Source organism: Cherax quadricarinatus, unplaced genomic scaffold, assembly GCF_038502225.1.
Source record: "Cherax quadricarinatus isolate ZL_2023a unplaced genomic scaffold, ASM3850222v1 Contig663, whole genome shotgun sequence".
Classification (NCBI taxonomy): domain Eukaryota; kingdom Metazoa; phylum Arthropoda; class Malacostraca; order Decapoda; family Parastacidae; genus Cherax; species Cherax quadricarinatus.
Genome location: NW_027195689.1, coordinates 78,218 through 100,765, shown reverse-complemented (window position 1 = coordinate 100,765; position 22,548 = coordinate 78,218). Strand labels below are relative to the sequence as shown.

The window sequence follows — 22,548 nt, the reverse complement described above, 5'->3', positions numbered from 1 at the left end:
ATCTCTCAGATGATATTTCTGACACAGTGCAACTCTCCTTCATAAATACTGTACTATTCACAAGCCCACATGGGTTGCTGTGATAAAACTAAAATTGCTATCATGAAACAGGAAAATTAATGTAATTGTTTTTTGAGTACTGTGGTGCAGAATACTTGTCTAATAAGTTTGGTTATAATATTAGCATTCACTAAAGTGTCAGGATTGGAACCCTAATTTTAGTTTTGTTTTTAAGGATAAAAAAAAGTATAAACTGAAAGAAGAATGACTTTATTTCTGTTTCCAAAATGAAGGAGCCTATCAGCCATCCATGTGTGAAGATGCTGCTATTGTAACACGTATTGGCACAATCTTCCTGGGTGGGCCACCCCTGGTGAAGGCAGCTACTGGTGAGGACATATCTGCTGAAGACCTGGGTGGAGCCACTGTACACTGCAGGTATTACACAACACTGGGTGCTGCTTGTGGTTATACTGTATGCCATTATATCATGTATAGAAAAAAATCTTAGTTAATGTACTGCACTTTATATTCTCTGAGAGATGTAAACAGTTGTCTAATTCTAATCATCTCCCTTAAAGATCTTGTTGCAATTAGCCCTCCACTTTCGTGAGTTCTACTTTCGCGAGCTTCGAACATTTGCGAATGCCCAGCTCCCCAATCATATTTACCATAACATGTATATGCAATATTTTATGATTTCATGTGTTTTATGATTGTTCGTGGTTCAGTAGGTTAAGGAAGCAGTAGTGTTAGGCTAACTAAATGCTGTTATTATATTTCCCAACAATATATTTGCGCATCAAAACATTCGCGAATGCTACAGTTCAGTATTATTATATTTTCCTACATCATATTTGCACACCACACATTCACTATTTTTCAAGATTTGCGAGGTTCTTGACCCCTTAACCCTCGCGAATGTGGAGGGCCTCCTGTATAGCTAAGAGTTATATAGCCCTTACTTATACTTCTCGAGATAAAACCAAGTAATCTGTTGGCCTTGTTGCGCACACTAAGGCACTGCTGTCTTGGCTTTAGATTTCTGCTCACCATGACTCCCAAGTCCTTTTCACATTCTGTATGATCAAGCTCTACTTCACCTAGATTATAGCTTCGAGGGTTATTTTCATTACCAAGGGCAAGTACCTTACACTTATCCACATTGAACTTCATCTGCCATTTTTCAGACCAAGACATTAATTTGTCCAAATCCTGACTGACTGACTGAATGACTTACTGAGTGACTTGACTGGCTTACTAGAGTGACTTGGCTGACTTACTGAATGACTTGACTGACTTACTGTATGACTTGACTGACTTACTGAGTGACTTGAATGTTTTACTGAGTGACTTGACTGACTTAAAGCTGAGTGACTTGACTGATTTACTGAATGACTTGACTGACTTACTAAGTGACTTGACTGACTTACTGAGTGACTTGACTGGCTGAATGACTTATTGAGTGACTTGACTGACTTACTGAATGATTTTACTGACTTATTGAGTGGCTTGACAGGCTTACAGAGTGACTTGACTGACTTACTGAGTGACTTGACTGACTTACCAAAAGACTTGACTGACTTACTGATTTGACTGACTTACTGAGTGACTTGAGTGACTTACTGAATAACTTCACTGAGTTACTCAGTGACTTGACTGACTTACTGAGTGACTTGACTGACTTACTGAATGGTTTGACTGACTTAGTGAGTGATGACTGATTGACTGACTTACTGAATGATTTTACTGACTTACTGAGTGGCTTGACAGGCTTACAGAGTGACTTGACTGACTTACTGAGTGACTTGACTGACATACTAAGTGGCTTGACAGACTTACTGAGTGGCTTGACTTACTGAGTGACTTATTGAATGTCTTGACTGACTTACTGAGAGACTTGACTGACTTACTGAGTGACTTGACTGACTTATTGAGTGGCTTGACAGACTTGCTGAGTGACTTGACACACTTACTGAGTGATTTGACTAACTGCCTTAATGACTTGACTGACTTACTGATTTGACTGGCTTACTGAGTGACTTGAGTGACTTGACTGACTTACTGATTGGCTTGACTGACTTAACTGACTTATTGAATGACTTGACTGACTTACTGAGTAATGATTGACATATTGAGTGACTTGACTGACTTAGTGAATGACTTGACTGACTTACTGAATGACTTGGCTGACTTACTGAGTGACTTCACTGGCTTACTGAATGACTTGACTTACTGAGTGACTTGATTGACTTACTGAGTCACTTGAGTGACTGAATGATTTAATAACTTGACTTATTTACTTAGGCTTACTGAGTGACTTGACTGACTTACTGAATGAATTGACTGGCTTACTGAGTGACTTACTGAATGACTTGACTGACTTACTGAGTGACTTGACTAACTGAGTCATGTGACTTACTGAGTGATTTGACTTAGTGACTTGACTGATCTATTGAGTGACTTAGTGAATGACTTGACTTACTGAATGACTTGACTGACTTACTGAGTAAAGATTGACTTATTGAGTGACTTAGTGAATGAGTTGACTGACTTACTGAATGGCTTGACTGACTTACTGAGTGACTTGACTGACTTACTAAATGACTTGACTTACTGAGTGACTTGACTGACTTACTGAGTTGCTTGACTGACTTACTGAATAATTTAATAACTTGACTGACTTACTGAATGACTTGGCTGACTTACTGACTTGACTGACTTACTGACTTGACTGACTTACTGAGTGACTTACTGAATGACTTACTGAATGACTTGACTGACTTACTGAGTGACTTACTGAATGACTTACTGACTTGACTGACTTACTGAATGACTTGGCTGACTTACTGACTTGACTGACTTACTGAGTGACTTACTGAATGACTTGACTGACTTACTGAGTGACTTGACTGACTTATTGAGTGATGTGACTAACTTACTGAGTGACTTGACTTACCGAGTGATTTGACTGACTTAGTGACTTGACTGATCTAATGAGTGACTTAGTGAATGACTTGACTGTCTTAGTGACTTGACTGACTTACTGAGTGACCTGACTGATTTACTGAATGACTTGACTGACTTACTGAATGACTTGACTTACTGATTTAACTGACTTTATTTATTTATTAATTTGAACATGATACAGTGAAGTACAAAGTTATTACAGTGCAACATGCCAAAGCCCCTTGTATGCAGAGCATTATGAGCAGGCTTAAAATTAACTTAAGATTAACTAAGCAATGATATATTCAGTAGTAAATACATTATTGTAAACAGATAACAATTTAGCACAAATGAGTATTACAAAGACAGGTCATATGGTCAATTACTGTGTTGCTGAGTATTCAGTAGATTGGAGTATTCGGTTAGGTAATGTAATTAAAAAATAAAGTTTGATTGGGTCACAGGTTAGGCATTTATGAGATACAATAATGAGAAACATTTACGAGATACAATTTATGAGATACAATTATTCAGTATTTATTTAGTTGTGGGTGAGTAAGTGATTTTTGAGAAGAGACTTGAATTTATAAACAGACAGTATTTCTTTTATATTCACAGGTAATGAATTCCAGATTTTAGGGCCTTTTATGTGCATTGAGTTTTTGCATAGCGTGAGATGGACTCGAGGAACATCAAAGAGTGATCTGTGCCTTGTGTTATGGTCGTGTGTTCTGTTGAGGTTGGTAAGGAGACGTTTGAGGGGAGGGTTTATATCAGAATTAAGTGTTCTATGAATGTAGTAGGTGCAGTAATAAGTATGGATGTTTTGAATGGTGAGTAGGTTTAGAGTTTTGAATATTGGTGGAGTGTGCTGCCTGTAGTGGGAATTTGTTATCATTCTGACTGCAGCCTTTTGTTGGGTAATTAATGGTCTGAGATGGTTTATTGTTGTTGAGCCCCATGCACAAATTCCATAGGTGAGATAGGGGTAAATAAGTGAGTGATACAGGGCCAGGAGGGCTGACTGTGTAACATAGTACCGTATCTTCGATAGTATGCCTACGGTCTTGGAAATTTTGGGGGAAATTTGTTGTATATGTGTTTGAAATTTGAGTCTGTTATCATGGTGGATTCCTAAGAATTTTCCCTCTGTGAGTTTTGTGATAGGTGATCCATTTATCTTTATGTTAAGAGGGACATCTGTAGCTGTGTTACCAAACTGAATGAAGTAGGTTTTGTCAATGTTTAGAGTAAGTTTGTTAGTACTCATCCAGGTAGATATTTTCTGTAATTCGGTATTTACAGTATTGGCTAGCGTGACTGGGCTCGGGTGAGAGAAGACGTATGTAGTGTCATCTGCAAATAGTGGGGGTTTGAGTAGTTGCGATGCATTTGGTAGATCATTTATGTATATGAAAAAGAGAAGAGGGCCTAGGACACTTCCCTGTGGGACACCAACTGTAATTGGCTGTGCTGAAGAGTTTGCCCCGTTTGTGTACACATATTGGCTTCTGTTACTGGGGTAAGACTTCAGGTAGTTGAGGGAGTGCCCTCTTATACCATAGTGCGACAATTTTATATGGAGCAAGTCATGGTCAACTGTATCAAAAGCTTTATGTAAGTCAATGAAGATCCCCAGTGGGACTTCTTTTTCCTCTATTGCAGTGTATATGTGTTCTAGCATGTGTATAATAGCACCATTTGTATTTTATTAGACCTGAACCCAAATTGACAGGGGTTGAGTATGTTGTGGGAGATAAGGTACGAATAGATTCACTTATGAATTAATTTTTCGAAGATTTTAGAGAGAGGGTGTAAGTTGGATATTGGCCTATAGTTATTCAAGTCTGTTTGGTCTCCTTCTTTATGGATCGGGGTGACCCTTGCTATTTTGAGAATTGTAGGGAAGGTAGAGGATTCTGTGGATTTGTTAAAGAGTGTTGCAATGATTGGTGATAGTACTTGTGACGCTTTTTTGTATATAAAGGGTGGTAAGGTATTTAAATCTCCTGTCTTGTTTTTTGGTGTGTTGATAATAAGGGAGACTTCAGTAGGGTTAGTCGGAGCTAGGAACAGTGTGTTCGGGTAGTTGCCAGTGAGGTAGTCATTGGGTGGGGTATCTGAGCTTGGAATTTTATTGGCAAGGTTTTTTCCTATAGTGGAGAAGAAATTATTGAGTATGTTCTCTGTTTCAGTTGGTGGGAGTTGGGGTTCATCAGGTTTTGTTAATTCAATTTCGCTATTTCGTGATATCTTTTTTGTTCCTAGAATTGCTGATAGGGTTTTCCAGGTCTTTTTTATATCACCTCGTAAGTTGGATAATCTGTTCTCATAATACAATCTTTTAGCCCTTCTTATCAGGCTGGTTAGGATTGACAAGTAACATTTTGTTTGGTCTCTGGTTATGTGACCCATTCTGTACTGTTTTTCGTATAGGTGATTTGTATTTATGGATTTGAAGATGCTGGGTGTTAACCAGGGACTGTTCAGTCTCCTAGCTGTCATCTGTTTAGATTTTTGGGGGCAGTGCTTGTTATAAAGGTATTGGGTCTTTTTAGAAAATTATTAATACATTCGTCAATATCTGTATAGATTTCTAGCTCAGTGTGCCAGTCAATGTTTGTCACTGCTGCTGTGAAGTTATTAATGGCTGCCTCATTGTGAAATCTGAAAGTGACTTTAGTAGTGTCTTGGGGCAATTTGCCAAGGTTTGTGATGAGGAAGGTAGGGTAGTGATCTGTGGTATTATCTGTGATTATGCCTGATTTTAATGGGGATATGGTGTTGGTCCAGATGTGGTCTAGTAGGGAAACACTAGTCTCTGTAACTCTTGTAGGTTTTGTTACTGCTGGTAGCAACATGCAGTTACTCATAGTGTTTGTGAATTCAGTAACGTGTGGGTCCTGGTCTTGCAGGAGATTTATATTAAAGTCACCTGAGAGTAGCAAGTGATCTTTGTTCATGTGTGCATCAGTTATCATGCTTCCTAGGTTGTCACTAAAACGACTAATGTTTGACTGTGGAACTCTGTAGATGTTTATCATGGTGAGAGGTTTTTGTAGGTATTTGGATTTGAATTTAGCTATTGTATATTCCCCATGTTCATCCCTTGTGCAAGTATTAGTGATACATTCTAGTTGGTCTGAGTACTATATAGCTGTGCCACCCCTTTGTTGATCTGGCCTACAGTTGTGTATGGCTGTGTAACCAGGAATGGCATAGACATCTGTAGTATCAGGCTTTAGCCAGGTTTTGGTGAGAGTAATGATGGATATACTGGAATGCAGGGAATTTAGTAATGCTATGAGGTCATCGTAATGTTTACTTAAAGATCTGATATTGTAGTTAAAGACAGTTATGTTTTTGTTGGCTCTGAGAAGTGCATTTGATTGTTCTGCTGTGTAGTAATTACAGTTACTGTTTGATTCATTTAAGTCATTCAATAAGAGGTTGGTATCAGGATCAATGCTTGTTATCATAAGATTTATAGTGAATCTTACTGGGTGACTTGACTGGCTGACTTACTGAATGACTTGACTGACTGAATGAATGACTTAGACACTCCAGTACAACCATTGACGTTAGTACCAGAACCTCTATCATCCACCTCAGCCCAGTAGGGCCACAGTATAACTCTCCACTCTTTTCACAATCATCCACAAACACCAGCACCCACAATTTAAGGTAAGAAATACTATTATTTCTGTTACATTTGTAGTCTTAAGGAATAAAAACAACATAATACATCACGACAATGAACTACAACTACATATTCACTTTTATTTTGGTATGATGTGGAGGCCTAAAAAAAAGTTGTTTGGCTCTTTGGAGGCTCCCAGAAATGTAACCCTATTTTTCCCTTAAGTTCTTCAGTTCATCTGACACGATTTTATGTAACATGGCATTTTCAGGAACGTAACTACCGTGCTAAATGATGGTCTACTATTTGTAAAGCCAATAAGTAAAGATGTCCCTAGTGATCCATGCCCTTTCGTAAACATAATAAGGGACTGGTATCAGTCCAAGGACAGTGAAAACACTGGCTTTTACCTTCCACAGCATTAGCACATCCTATCATGGTTAATCTGTTCTTGGCATCCTTATCTCCTGTAGGAGCTCTCATGTTGTCACTGTTTTTTTGAGAGAATAACACCAGAGCAGTGATGATGTCTCAGCATTGTAGATTTGTTCTGTTGTTAGATTTCATCGGCAACAATCTTGGCAAACACATCAGTGAATTTCTCTGCTGCTTCATGACCAGTAGATGCTTTATCACCACTAATCTTTAAATATTTAATACTGTGTCTTTTCTTAAAATTTTGTAACCACCTGCTTAATATTCGGTTACCTTCAATATTTAGTTCAGCATAATAGATTTTTGCTTGTTTTACGATGAGCATTATGTTAAGTGGCACATGCTCATTCTGACACTAACTAATCCACTCCATGAATATATGATCGAGACCTTCATTTTTCCCTTTATGCAATGTTTTTCTATTTTTCATTAACTTCTATTCATCACTTTCTTCATAGAACTTCAACAATTAGTACTTCTTTATCTTGAAGTAGTAGATAGTGGTTGTTCCATTGTCAAACTTCTCAGTCAGATGCTTCACACTTAAACCCCTCTCAAGTTTTTACTTGTTTTCTTTTCACTATTACCCATAAGCCATTTTGACATTTTCAAAAAATTAAAAAATTCAAATTTTTTATTTTTTTGTAAAGTTTGCAATGTAAGGTTTACATATTACAAAATATAATGTACAAAGAAAGCCATTAGCATGCCTAATCCTAATTCTTACTGACTGCTCTATATTGATAAAGGTAATGGAGTGGTACATTCTAATGCTAATTAATTCACATTATGTATTACTTTATCGCTGAACTTAATTGCTACAAATTCTGAGGCATATCACGATGGTTAGAAAAAAGAAATTTGGCAAAATAACTGCACAAAAGCACAAAACGCAAGCCCAACACAAGAGAGGTGAGGTAACCACGTGCACTGCACGAGTGAGATGTGGGATGCTGGGCGGATGTTGTGGCGTTCACTGCACCAACTAGTGGCGGAGTATCGCAAGCTTGCTCATAACTCGTATTTTGGCTCACAACTCAAAGCAAAAAATCTACCAAGCAATGGCTTGTAACTTGAAAAACTCCTAGGTTGGGGCACTCGTAAGTCAAGGTACCACAGTAACCAGGAAAAAGACTGGTAATGTTGCTCATCCCTTTCCTTATGAGAAAGCAGATGACCTCATAAATGACTGATCTAAAACATCCAGGCATGAAAATCTTCCATCTCATATTAGAAAAAACTTAGAGAGTGCTTCTGAAGAAATGATGAAATTGATTAATTTTATGAGCCAAAATACTGATGAGAGTGATTGCCTCTTCATCAAGTATGAATTAGATAATGCATTAACTAAAGGTAGATCAACCGCTCCTGGAGACGATGGTATAACCTATGATATTCTCAGAACTCTAAGGCACATGCCTGATAGCCCGTTGTTAGCACCCTATAATCTCAGTTACTTTGAGGGTATTCTTCTTGACTGTTATGCTCCAAGTTTTATTTCAAGCCAGAAAGTTTACTTCTGGTTAGGGCATAACAATTATGGTCAGAGAGTTTGGGGTGTAAATAATACTCTTCAATAAATCTTATTTTAATGAAGTATCTATATATATCATACAAATTAAGGTAAATAAAAATATATGAGTATATCATATATTGGCTAAGAACATTTACGTTTGTTCTACATTATCAGAATAATATATAAGCCTTAAAATACATGGGTAGCAAGAGACCATGGATATACATTATGTACAGAGAGTACTGTTACTGGGTTTTTGTAACAAGTAGTCAGTATCCTGGTCCAATTATCCATTAGAATTTACTAAGATTCAATAGTGCTTCAGGATTACAACTGGTAGGCTGCTAACTAAAGAAATTAAAATTTAATAAGTTTATTAACCCTTTGACTGTCGCGGTCGTATATATACGTCTTACAAGGTACCGTGTTTGACGTATATATACTCATAAATTCTAGCGGCTTCAAATCAAGCAGGAAAAAGCTGGTAGGCCCACATGTGAGAGAATGGGTCTGTGTGGTCAGTGTGCACCATATAAAAAAAATCCTGGAGCACGCAGTGCATAATAAGAAAAAAAAACTCCGTCTGTTTTTTTTAATTAAAATGCCGAATTTGTGGTCTATTTCCGTATAGTATTTATGGTTGTATTCTCGTTTTCTTGGTCTCATTTGATAGAATGGAAAGCATATTGTAGAAATAGAGGTGATTTTGATTGATTTTACTATAAAAAGAACCTGGAAATGGAGCTCAAAGTAGGGGAAATGTTTGATTTTTGCCGATGTTCAAAAGTAAACAAATGATGTCATTGTCCAATAAATGTCCAACTAGCCATTCTGATATGCAGTCATGAATGGGTTGATGTTATTTATATAATTATTACAGTATTGCAGTAGTCTGCATAATAGTAAATCTTTTATTTTTTGTTTGAATAAAAATTCTAAATAGAAAGCAAGAGTAATATCAGAGGGGCCTGGAGACATGACTGATGAACAAAGAAAATGTTATTTTAGAGCCAGGAATATCTGCATTGTTCATTCTGGATCTTATTTTGAAATTGTCATATTTTTTAATTTTCGTGAAATTGACCAAATTGCAAATTTGTGACCACGTTATGGGTTAGTTGAAATCGGTAAATGGGCAGTTTCTTGTACTCAGTCAATAGAAAAACAGAGTTCTGAAGAAATAGCTATGAGTTTGGTCGACTGGAACAATGGAATTAGCCGAAAATAGGGCTCAAAGTAGGCAAAATCGCCGATTTGCAAATATCGCTGAGGTCACTAACTTCGCAAGAACGTAATTCTGCCATTACAATCGGGAAAAGATTCTCTATCATTTCGTAAGAAAAAAATAATTTTTTTTTTAAATTTTGCAACACCAAGAGACACCTCAGGATTTGGGGTTGCGACAGTCAAGGGGTTAATAACAATAAAGTGTAGGCATATAATATCAAAGTAAATTATAGTAATCAATTGAATATAATATAGGATACAAGTTCCTACACTTCTTTCGTGTACAGTAGTATTGTGCTGAAGGCACATATCACATCTATATGGCTTTTAAGTACCATCTGGTACATTGTTAGCATATAATAACATAATACAAATATATACAAGTAAGTTTGTGTGTATGTGTGTAAGTGCTCTAAGTAGTTCGCTATGTTTCAAGACTCGACTAGGCTTAACCAGTGACTGGCTAAAAGTCCTCACATAAACTAACTTCTTGACCAACCTGGCAATCAGCACAGCTTGCTTGAACAATAAAATGACTGATAAGCTGAACAGCAATATAACAAGCAACAGCGACACAAAATCAGGAACAAGGAGATAATATAACGACACTAAGAAGGGACCATCTGCAGATCCTTCATAAACGTCACAAAACTCCCATGCTACTGAATCTAAGTTCAGCATTAGAAAATCCCCAACTGTGACAGTACACAGATTCCATTACAAATTAGGTCAGAAGCTACAGCTCAGGACCTGAGTTTCTCAGAGTGTCTATGAGACACAACCTCAGTACAATGTTAAAAATCACTAAGTCTAGGCTATGTTCTGTGAATAGAGTACACAGAACCAACAACAAGAAAGCGACAGAGATGATCTTCCAACAAGGGCCTGCAATGGAGAGCTGGAGAGGCTGTGTTGTTGGAAGGCACATCAAACCGATAAGAAGCGCAGGCCAGGCAGACTACTCCAGGTGAGGTGTCATCACCCCACCCTGATCACATGACTCTCCATGGACTGCTGCTGCCCAGCAACTACAGAGAAACCGGCAGGCTAACAAGCGGAGCAATAGTTAGACAAGACCATCAGCTACTTAACACTCATGAACTATGAGCACTGAATATATAAATGTTACATCCTACCTAATAATATAACAAAGTCAAATACAGTGGACCCCCGCATACCGATGGCATCACATAACGATTAATCCGCATACCGCTTGCTTTAATCGCAAAAATTTTGCCTCGCATACCGCTTAAAAACCCGCTCACCGATTTTCGTCCGAGATGCGTCCAATGTGCGCCCTCAGCCAGCCTCACATGTGCCGCCGGTGGCATTGTTTACCAGCCAGCCTCCGCGGTAACATCCAAGCATACAATCGGAATATTTCGTATTATTACAGTGTTTTCGGTGCTTTTTCTGGAAAATAAGTGACCATGGGCCCCAAGAAAGCTTCTAGTGCCAACCCTACAGCAATAAGGGTGAGAATTACAATAGAGATGAAGAAAAAGATCATTGATAAGTATGAAAGTGGAGTGCGTGTCTCCGAGCTGGCCAAGTTGTATAATAAACCCCAATCAACCATCGCTACTATTGGTGGTACAGCTGCTGCTGCTGCTGCACTGTCAGCTGCTGCTGTAGCATCGTCTGCTGCTGCTGCTGTAGCATCGTCTGCTGCTGCTGTAACATCGTCTGTTGCTGCTGTAGCATCGTCTGCTACTGCTGTAGCATCGTCTGTTGCTGCTGTACCACCGTCAGCTGCTGCTGCTGCTGTAGCATCGTCTGCTGCTGCTGTAGCATCGTCTGCTGCTGCTGCTGTAGCATCGTCTGCTGCTGTAGCATCGTCTGCTGCTGCTGTAGCATCGTCTGTTGCTGCTGTAGCATCGTCTGCTGCTGCTGTAGCATCGTCTGTTGCTGCTGTACCACCGTCAGCTGCTGCTGCTGCTGTAGCATCGTCTCCTGCTGCTGCTGCTGTAGCATCGTCTGCTGCTGCTGTAACATCGTCTGTTGCTGCTGTAGCATCATCTGCTGCTGCTGTAGCATTGTCTGTTGCTGCTGTACCACCGTCAGCTGCTGCTGCTGCTGTAGCATCGTCTGCTGCTGCTGTAGCATCGTCTGTTGCTGCTGTACCACCGTCAGCTGCTGCTGCTGCTGTAGCACCGTTGTTGGTGTGGCTTATTGAGAATACCAAGAAACAATTAACCCCAGAGGATTTGCCACCCAGGATAACCCAAAAAAGTCAGTGTCATCGAAGACTGTCTAACTTATTTCCATTGGGGTCCTTAATCTTGTCTCCCAGGATGCAACCCACACAAGTCGACTAACACCCAGGTGAACAAGGAAAAATGCCTGGAACTAGTGCTCATATTGGTGAATTTAAAGCCAGCAAAGGTTGGTTTGAGAGATTTAAGAATCGTAGTGGCATACACAGTGTGATAAGGCCTGTTCTGGAAGAAAATGCCAAACAGGACCTACAGTACTCAGGAGGAAAAGGCACTCCCAGGACACAGTGTCTCATCAGTCATTGCTGCATCTTCAATAAAGGTAAGTGTCATTTATTCTTCATTTAGTAGACTAGTACATGCACAATATATACTGTGCATGTACTACTCTACTATTGTGCATGTATCCTTCTCTTTGTGTGTAGGAAAATGTATATTTCATGTGGTAAAATTTTTTTTTTCATACTTTTGGGTGTCTTGCACGGATTAATTTGATTTCCATTATTTCTTATGGGGAAAATTCATTCGCATACCGATTATTTCGCATAACAATGACCCCTCTTGCACGGATTAAAATCGGTATGCGGGGGTCCAATGTAATAATGTAAAGCAATATATTTACAGTTTAACTAATATCACAAATAAAAGCAATATAAAATTATTTGAACAGGTAATATACATTATATACATTGTGACCCATTCAGATGTCACAATACCCCCCCCCCCCCGGCACGACAAACGGTCGCACTAGCAGTTGTGTTAGTGTCTTTCACATGATTACTGTGATAACTCCTGTCACTTTAATAACACAGTTTAATATAAAAAATCAGTCACTTTTGTGCCAAGCACTTCTTACATTTCACAGTGTCTAAGTTATCATATCTCTGCATACTTGTGGTTATGTACATCAATGTAGAGACAGGTTAGTGTAGACAAGCATGACACGTTGAGGCTCGATCATAATAGTGGAGGCTGTATATTAGAATAGCAGTCTTGTTCGATAGATAGAAGATGGCATTCCACTCTTAACCCTTTGACTGTCGAAAGGCCCAATCCTGAAGTGTCTCCTGGTGTCACAAAATATTCGAAAAAAAAAATTTTTTTTTCTTGTGAAAATGTTATTATTTTTCTGATTGTTTTAGTCCAAAAAAAAAAAATTCCCATCAGTACTTACCCAGATATAGAGGCATGAAGTTTGCAGAAAATGAGCCCAATATGGCAACAGCGGCGACTGCCGCTCACCCCGTAAACTTTGGTTTACTTATATTTGAAGGTTTGTTGTTTTTTTTTTCACTATTTTATTTTTTCACATAACTTATGTGGCCTATGAGACCAAAGTAAGGTGCAATGTACATATATACACTCGTTGTATACATCACAATAAGCACACAAACATAATTATCAATATATTGTTTACAAAACTTGTTTACAAAAACAAACAATACAAAAAATTTTTTATTACTATTGTTCTATAATATATATACCAATATACAGTCACTGGACATATTCCTATTAGTTCTGCAGCTTGTGGAACACTTTGAAACATGGTGTCATACTCAATGGTGTTTTACACTCCTCACACATAAAACCAGTGTGTGTGCATTTTTGTGGAAGTTTTTTTTTTATGTGCAAAGACAAAACACCTCGTCCGAGCAGTTTTCTTCAAAGTATTCGCATACAGTTGTGTTATGTAGTTATCCTAGATAAATGGTCATGTGTCATCATTCCTTCCTGCATTCCTTTCCTACCTTCCTTCGTCTTTCCTTACTTTTTTCCTTTCTTTGATCTCGTCCTTCCTTCATTCCTGCCTTCCATTCTTCCTTCTGGTTTCTATAATATATATACACATATATAATCACTAGATACTTTCATATAACTGCTATTATCTTCATTCACCAAGCTTGTCTTGTGTGCGAGTGTATGGCTTATAATTGTTTTGAGCCAGGAGTCGGCAACTGTCAAAATGACGTATTATCTCATTACTCACTCCCCCTCCTGCCTGTCAAAACAATAGGATCAGATGCTGCTTCCCCTCCATTCTATCTAATTACCTTTCTCCCTCATTCTATCTCTTTCAATCTGCGTCTCTCTTTCTGTCTATCTCTGTCTCACAGGTACACATAAATACAAGTATACATAGTGTAAATTACCTAGGATAACCCAAAAAATCCAGACAAAGTGCTATACTCTTCTTGAAGATGAGAGTAAACGTGATGATGACAGTCTTGTGGCTCTCTGAGACAGAGAGCTAGACGGATAGACAGACAGAAATGTTAGTGTACCAGCAAAAACAAAGGGAGGGTGATGGTCATCTAATCTTTTCTTATCAGCTGCACCCTCCTTCCACCCTCGTTTACGCTCATCAAACGTCAGCTCTTATCAGATGTTATGTCCCCTTATCTTGTCACTGTCATGGGGTGAACTGTTTTCCATGCTTCAAGGCAACATATTATTAAATATTATTATTATTACCTATTATTATTATTATTATTATTATTATTATTATTATTATTATTATTATTATTATTATTCCTCTTCTTCCTCCTCTTCCTCTTCTTCCTCCTCTTCCTCTTCCTCCTCCTCTTCCTCTTCTTCCTCCTCTTCTTCTTCTTCTTCTTCCTCTTCTTCCTCTTCTTCTTCTTCTTCCTCTTCTTCCTCTTCTTCTTCTTCTTCTTCTTCTTCCTCCTCCCTCCTCCCCCCTCCTCTGCTTTTGGTCTCAAACTCCTTGAAATAATGACATTGATCTTCACTGACACTTCCATCTGTGTTAGAGCATCACTTGGGAAGAGAAGAGTCCCAGATTTGCTGGGGAGTCGCATATTTCTTTCTGCTAGACATGCTGAAAAAGGACAACTGAAATGGCATTCCCACAATGCACCACTGGCTCCCTGATTTTTTTTATATGGTGCACACTGACCATGGAGACCCATTCTCTCACATGTGGGCCTACCAGCTTTCTCCTGCTTGATTTGAAGCCGCTAGAATTTATGCGTATAGATACGTCAAACAAGGTATCTCCTCTGATGTATATATACAACCGCGACAGTCAAGGGGTTAAGTAGTGGTTGTGGAATGCGAGGCAGTATGGACATCTGCGTATGAGAAAGCTTGAGTGCACTAACTTAGGGTGTTTAGAGAGGGGGGAGGCTGCGGCAGGACTGTTCCACCACTCGGTAACTAGCATCGAACACACAACACTACACACTCAACACTCAGCTTCTGTCTCCAACTGTCTCCTTCTCACACCAACATATATCACCACTACTGTGAATATATAAACAGAATAATTAGACATGAGTATACATAGTTAACATTGGCTTGATAGATTATGTTACTTTACTGAATTTAAAGTAGGAAGTAACAAAAGGTATTTGGGCATAAAATTATGTTAATTTAAATGTAACAATGATAATTAAGGATGTGACAGAGCATCCTTAATTATCATTAGTGTACAACATATCAATGGTCATTACAATGACCACTGATATGTTGTATACTAATAGAGTATGGCTGGATTCTGAGAGCCCACCTCATGATCCTAGCATTTTTACTCTTCATTGTGTTTATGTAGGTGAGTGGATTGTGATCTGAAAAAAACGTTAATTTTAAATGGGGAAGTGCCCAAATACACATCAAAATGTTCCAAGGACACCACAAAAGCTAGAGCCTCTTTCTCAATAGTGGCTTAATTTTTCTGGTGTCGTTTGAGCTTAGATGAATAGTAACATATAGGATGGAGAATGTCAGTGGATGTTGACTGTTGGAGCAGCACAGCACCCACTGCATAACCACTCGCATCTATATGTAAAAAGAAGGGAAGATTGAAATTAGGACTCCTCAATACAGGAGCAGAAGAAAGCAGATGCTTCAACCTTGTAAACGAGTCTGAACAATCTCTAGTCCAGATGAACTGAACTTTGCTACTAGTATGTTCCGTGAGAGGAGCAGCAATCTGAGAAAATTTGGACAGAACCTGCGATAATATCCTGCCATGCCCAGGAATCTCTGTACTCCGTTCCTATCCTGTGGCACTGGAAATGCAGAAATAGCATGAACCTTAGCCTCAATAGGAGCAACCTCACCTTGGCCAATACAGAAGCCTAGATAGGTAATCTTGGCTTGACCAAAACTACATTTAGCCAAGTTAACAGTGAAGTTGTAGTGTGCCAGTCTCTCAAACAATGCTCTGAGATGTGTCAAAATTTTTGTTCCCACTTGTCACTGTACACCACTAAGTCGTCAAGGTAGGCTTCTACTCCGTTTAAATTGTGGGTCAGCTCATTTATTATACGTTGGAAAGAAGAAGCCGCGTTACATAGGCCGAAGGGGTGACGAGATAGTTAAACAATCCATCTTAAACAGTAAAAGCAGATATTTCTTGAGCACGTTCAGTAAGTGGGACTTGATAATAGCCTCGTAAGAGATCTAAACGGCTGACAAACTGGGCTCCTGACACACAGTCAATAAGGTCGTCAAGGCGAGGTAGGGAATAACCATCAGGCAATGTGACAGAGTTCACTTTCCGGTAATCAGTGCACATCCTGAAACTATCGTCAGATTTAGGCTCAATATGTCTATGAGATAACAGAAAATCAACTTCTTCTCTCAATGCTTTATGCTTCATTGGACTCTTCCTATATGGTGATTGCTTAATGGGTGATGCTCTCTGTACATCAATGTCATGTACACCCAGAGTACAACGTTTAGGAACATCACTGATCAATTCAGGATACTGCAAAATCATGTTTTTAATATCACCAGCTTTATCAATCCCAAGATTACTAAGAAAATTGTCTAGTGATTGTAGAGTCACTGAATTTTTTAAACGCACCTCTATACCTCTAGAGATGTCAGGCAGACTGACATTTTCTTCCTCTGTCCTAGGAAGAATAGATGTAGTAGGTAGAGGACTAGCATAGTATGTCTTGAGCTGGTTAACATGGTACACATGATTTGATTTCTTCTTCCCAGGCGTACGTACTAAATAATTTACGTTGCTAAGCATTTTCACTACTTCCAGGGGACCATCATACCTGGCTTGTAGAGCATGACCTGGTACTAATTTCTGAGCCATCACATTATCTCCTGCTTTAAAAGAGCGAGAGACAGCACGCTTGTCATAATGTTGCTTCATTCTAACTTGGGCTGAAACTAGGTTTTTTGAAGTTAGCTCTCTAGCAGCTGTAAAATGTTGCTGCATTAATGAAGGTGATGTGCTCAATGATGGATTTGATTTTCCTGTCCACAAGTCTTTTAACACTGCGAGAGGACCACGCACTTGGTGTCCGAATATTAACTCAAACGGACTAAACCCGAGACTTTCTTGCTCACTTTCTCTCATAGCGAACAGAAGAAAAGGTATACCCTCATCCCAGTCTCTAGATAAATGTTCACAATAAGCTCTCATCATGGACTTCAATGTCTGATGAAATCTCTCTAGAGCACCTTGTGACTGGATGATAACTGGTTGAAAGTACAGACTTTATTCCTAAATGGGATAATGCTTCTCGAAAGATCTTAGAAGTGAAGTTAGATCCCTGGTCTGATTGTATCTCTCGTGGCAATCCAACCTGGGAGAAAAATTTCATCAGTGCTCTCACAATAGCGCGTGCATTCATTTTTCTCATAGGAATAGCTTCAGGATAGCATGTTGCAGCATCCATAATAGTAAATAAGTATTGGTTCCCTAGTTTGGTTCTAGGCAAAGGACCAACACAGTCGAAAATAAGACGTGAGAATGGTTCACCATCCACGGTGATAGGAATGAGAGGTGCAGGTGGAGGTGTGTGTGCTGGCTTGCCTGTCACATGACAGATGTGGCACCGTCGCACATGATCAGTTACTCTTTCCTTCATTTTTGGCAAAGTAAAATGTTTTGCCAGTTTACCGAGTGTCTTCTTGACACCCAAATGTCCTCCTATGGGACTATTGTGAGCAGAATCAATGGCTTGTTCACGAAATCTAACTGATAATACTATGAGATGCTTGACTGTGGTGGAAACACTATCAGCTGAAAACTTACATGTATTTTTCTCCATCAGTACACCATTACTATAATAATAACAATTATCGAGATCCTTTGCTTCACTCTCAGTAACTGCTATCTCTGTCGGTCTTTCCAGTGACTGATCAACAAACTGATCCTTGATTAAATCATCATGAGTTAGAAATTTAACGTCAGTTGTGTCCTGACTAGATTGATGACAGCGGGGAGTCAGTGTTAATGATCCTGGACGCAAAGTATCACTAAACAACATATTCAAGCCCAAATCATTGTCATCCACTAACTCAAAAGGAGACAAGGATGGGCGTTTCATCTTTGACATAGCTCTAGTAATTACGCTGAGAGAAAATAAAATAGGCTTCTCTCTACAAGCTTCAATGGCATAATTATTATCAGTGGTATTATCAATCACAAGTGGTTTCTTACATATACCAGCATGAAGGATATCGTTCATTATCAACAAGTCCTGTGACCTGATGGGAAATACACCACTGGATATACCCACTGAAATATAACCAGTATAATACGTAGCTTGTTTCAATGTAAACTTTGTGCACAGGTACTTTTATAACAGCCCCACCATAGGCTTCTAACAATACATCTATCTTGCAATAGGTATCATCAGTTATGGGCAGTACATCTTCTCTCAATAATGTGGGATAGCTGCCAGTGTCTCTGAAAGTAATTATCTCAGTTAGATGTGATTCGTCAAGTCCTACTTTGCCTCTCGATAAGTACGGACTCATCGCTGAACAAATCTTTTTGTCAGATACACTTTCTGATGCTACTCATCTATTCTGAGTAATATTATCTAAAACAGTGGGATCAGAGGTATTACTAGGATTTTGGTGCCTTTGTTGCATGGAAGAGGATACGACTTGTGTGGGTGCACCAGCTGTATGACCGCTTCTCGTATCTCTTTCTAACTTATAGCAATACTCTCTAGCATGTCCTTTTCTGTTACAATAGGTACATTTAACTTTCTTCTTCTCAATATCAGACTTCTGTCTTACCACAGAGACAAATTCAGGATGGTGAGTTTTCCTGGTAAAGGTACGAGAAGTTACAGTAGCAGGTACATCACGCCGGCACTGATCAGCTGATTTAGGTTGCCAACTTCTAGGACAATTTTTCGTTACCTTGTTCCTCTGTGTTTTAGTACGTACAAGTTTGTGAGAAATCTCGTAATTGTCTGCTAATGCTGCAGTTTTCAGAATATCCGATGCAGTATGATCGATCAGATATTCTTGAATGTCCACAGACATACAGTTGTTAAACTCTTCGTGAAGTAACAACTGAAGCAGACTGTCATAATTACTGCACTTAGCGGCTCTGCACCACCTCTCAAATGCAACTTTTTTTCTCATGAGCAAACTCTACACAAGTTTGATCTTGTTGTCATTGTAACATATGAAATGCATGTTGATAACTTACAGGTAACAAGTTATATGTCTCTAGAATAGTTTCCTTGACAGCATCATAACTAATGTACTTGGCAAATGGTAAAGCTGCAGTACAAGTTTGAGCTCTTCCTGTCAAAGCTGTGTGCAACAAGGTAGCCCAGTGCTTACGTGGCCAGTTCATAGCACGTGCCTGTTTCTCAGACACATCAAAATAGGTGTCTAAGTCACTCTCAAAAAACTTAGGAACTGCTGAGGCAGCTTTCTGCACATTAAATGTGTCCTGTGTTGTACTAACAGGTTTATCAACTTTGTCAGATCTATCAGTCTGTTGTCTTCCAAGACGAACATTTTCTCTCTGGAAATCTTTTTCGTTCAATTTCCTCTGTGCCTCTATTTGTGCAGTCTGCAACATAATGAGGCATTCCATCCTCTCAAACTGTTCCTGTGAGATAGGACCAGTGGGTAATGGAGGAGTAAGGAATCTAACGAATGAGGCTGGACGGTCCTTAGGTCAGACACCTTGTCTAGCCATCCCTAGAGACTCTAGATCTGGTCTAGGATAAGTAGATACAGGTGTAGTATACACGGTACTAGTATGAGGCTGAGTCATACTACCAGCTACACTCTGTACTATTGTGTTAGTCAGGCGGGAAGGTGTGAGTGTGAACGGAGTTACACTAGGTTCAGACACTTCTGCCGTAGTTGCTCTCTCTTTTACATCACCCAATAGTCATACTTCCTAATAGTGACACTAGGCTCTCTGTATCTGAATCATAATCAGACATCTCTGCATGAGCAGGAAACAATATATCTTTGATTAGCGCTCTGACAGTTTCTGCGGTGTAATTCCTGTTATACGTCACACTGAGATATTTGGCTACTCGCCAACACATCTGAAGTTTTAATGTACAGTGGACCCCTGGCATACGATGGCATCGGTATATGTTAAATCCAGTATACGATACATTTTAACACAAAAATTTTGCCTCGCTTCTTGTTAAAAAACCCGCCACACGCGATTCGTCCGGAACGCGTCACATGTGGCCTGAACTGCCTCGTGTGTGCCAGTGTTTACAAGTCAGCCAGTGTGCTCGCATCTGAGCATACATTCGTTACATTCCATATTATCACAGTGTTTTTGGTGTTTGTTTCTGAAAAATAAGTCACCATGGGCCCCAAGAAAGCTTCTAGTGCCAACCCTGTGGTAAAAAGGGTGAGAATTAGTATGGAAATTAAGAAAGATTTTGAAGTGTTTGGGGCTAACCCTGAGAAGCCTATGCCAGTTGTGGAATCCATTGTGCCTACTTCAAAAATTAAGGAAATGTATTCAAAATGGGTTGAACTGCAAACCTTTATGGATGAAAATCACCCTAACACACCTATTGCAAGCTATGCTGGTGACTATTAGAGATTTGTTGTGCGACAGAGGTCATGTGACTCTCAAGCTAGTCCTAGTGGCATTAAAAGAAGAAGTAAGTAACCCCGTTAAAGGACTTGCTACCTCAAGTCCTAATGGAAGGGGATTTCCCTTTTAAACATTAACAACTTCCACACTCTCCCCTGCTCCCATCCTATCAATCATCACCAGATCTTCATTAAAGGTAAGTGTCATGTATTCTATTGTTAGTAGAGTACTACAAACTGTGCATGTCTTCTTCAGTTTGTGTGCATTAAACTTTTTTTTCATAGTGCTGTTGGGTGTCTTGCACGGATTAATTTGATTTCCATTATTTCTTATGGGAAAATTAATTCGCCTTCCGATAATTTTGGCATACATCATGAAAATAAGTGCACTACGAGAGAGTGATTATGGGAAACTATATTCCTAACAGGAATTTTAGTGTTGATTGTCTTAGAGCTAGAGTTCATAAACAGTATTTCCATCTCCTTGGATCAAGAGACTCAGTCAAGTACATACATCCACGTATTATGTTGTACAAGACTAACCTCAAAGCCTTCAGATTAGGAAAGTACTCGAAGTGTTTGACTATAGAGTTACTAGTGTGTCAAACTGGACAATTTTTCCAACACCTTGGATCAAAAGCCTCCCAGACAGGCCCCCATTTGTTACAAAAACCCAGTAACAGGCTGGATGCTAGAAGGGCAGTCCTTTCTAGTATTCTCTGGAAATCTCTATCATTATTAGAAATCACATTTTTTGTAACAAATGGGGGCCTGTCTGGGATGCTTTTGATCCAAGGTGTTGGAGAAATTGTCCAGTTTGACACACTAGTAACTCTATGGTCAAACACTTTGAGTGCTTTCCTAATCTGAAAACTTTGAGGTTAGTCTTGTTATTAATAAACTTATTAAATTTTAATTTCTTTAGTTAGTAGCCTACCAGTTGTAATCCTGAAGCACTATTGAATCTTAATAAATTCTAATGGATAATTGGACCAGGATACAGACTATTTATTACAAAAAATGCAATTTCTGATGATAGAGATCTCCAGTGAATACTAGAAAGGACTGCTCTTCTAGCATCCAGCCTGTTACTGGGTTTTTGTAACAAATAGTCAGTATCCTGGTCCAGTTATCCATTAGAATTTAGTAAGATTAAATAGTGCTTCAGGATTACAACTGGTAGGCTACTAACTAAGGAAATTAAAATTTAATAAGTTTATTTATTAATAACAATAAATTTGTCTTGGCGTATAATATCAAAGTAAATTATAGTAATCAATTGAATATAATATAGGATACAAGCTCCTACACTTCTCTCGTGTACAGTAGTATTGTGCCGAAGGCACATATCACATCTTTATGGCTTTTAACCCTTTGAGGGTTTTGGTCGTACTAGTACGTCTTACGTGTAGGGGTTTTTGACGTACTAGTACGCATAAATTCTAGCGGCCTCAAATCTCGCAGGAAAAGGCTGATAAGCCTAGATGTGAGAGAATGGGTCTGTGTGGTGGGTGTGCGCAGTAGGAAAAAAATCTGGGACCCAGTGGTGCATTGTGGGAATGCCATCATAGTACACAATTTCCACCGTGCCCTGCGGTAAGAAGTTCCTCACTCCTCGGCGAATTGGGACACTTTTGTTCCCCAGTGACAGTTCTAATACAGATGGAAGTGACAGTGAAAATGAGTTTCAAGGTTCTGGTGAGGTTTTGACCGAAACTAATGACCATAATATGGGTAATAGTGAGGAAAACCCA

The 22,548-nt window shown here is 39.1% G+C and overlaps 1 protein-coding gene across 1 annotated transcript in view; it reads left to right on the top strand.

Moving 5' to 3' along the window:
- The first annotated feature begins 264 nt into the window (after positions 1–264).
- The window catches only part of LOC128687534 (uncharacterized), a 99,802-nt gene continuing 77,518 nt past the window's right edge, over positions 265–22,548 (top strand). The window contains exon 1 of the mRNA XM_070080601.1: positions 265–438. Coding sequence (XP_069936702.1) covers positions 311–438 — 128 coding nt within the window. The 5' untranslated portion in view covers positions 265–310. The remainder of the gene's footprint in view (positions 439–22,548) is intronic.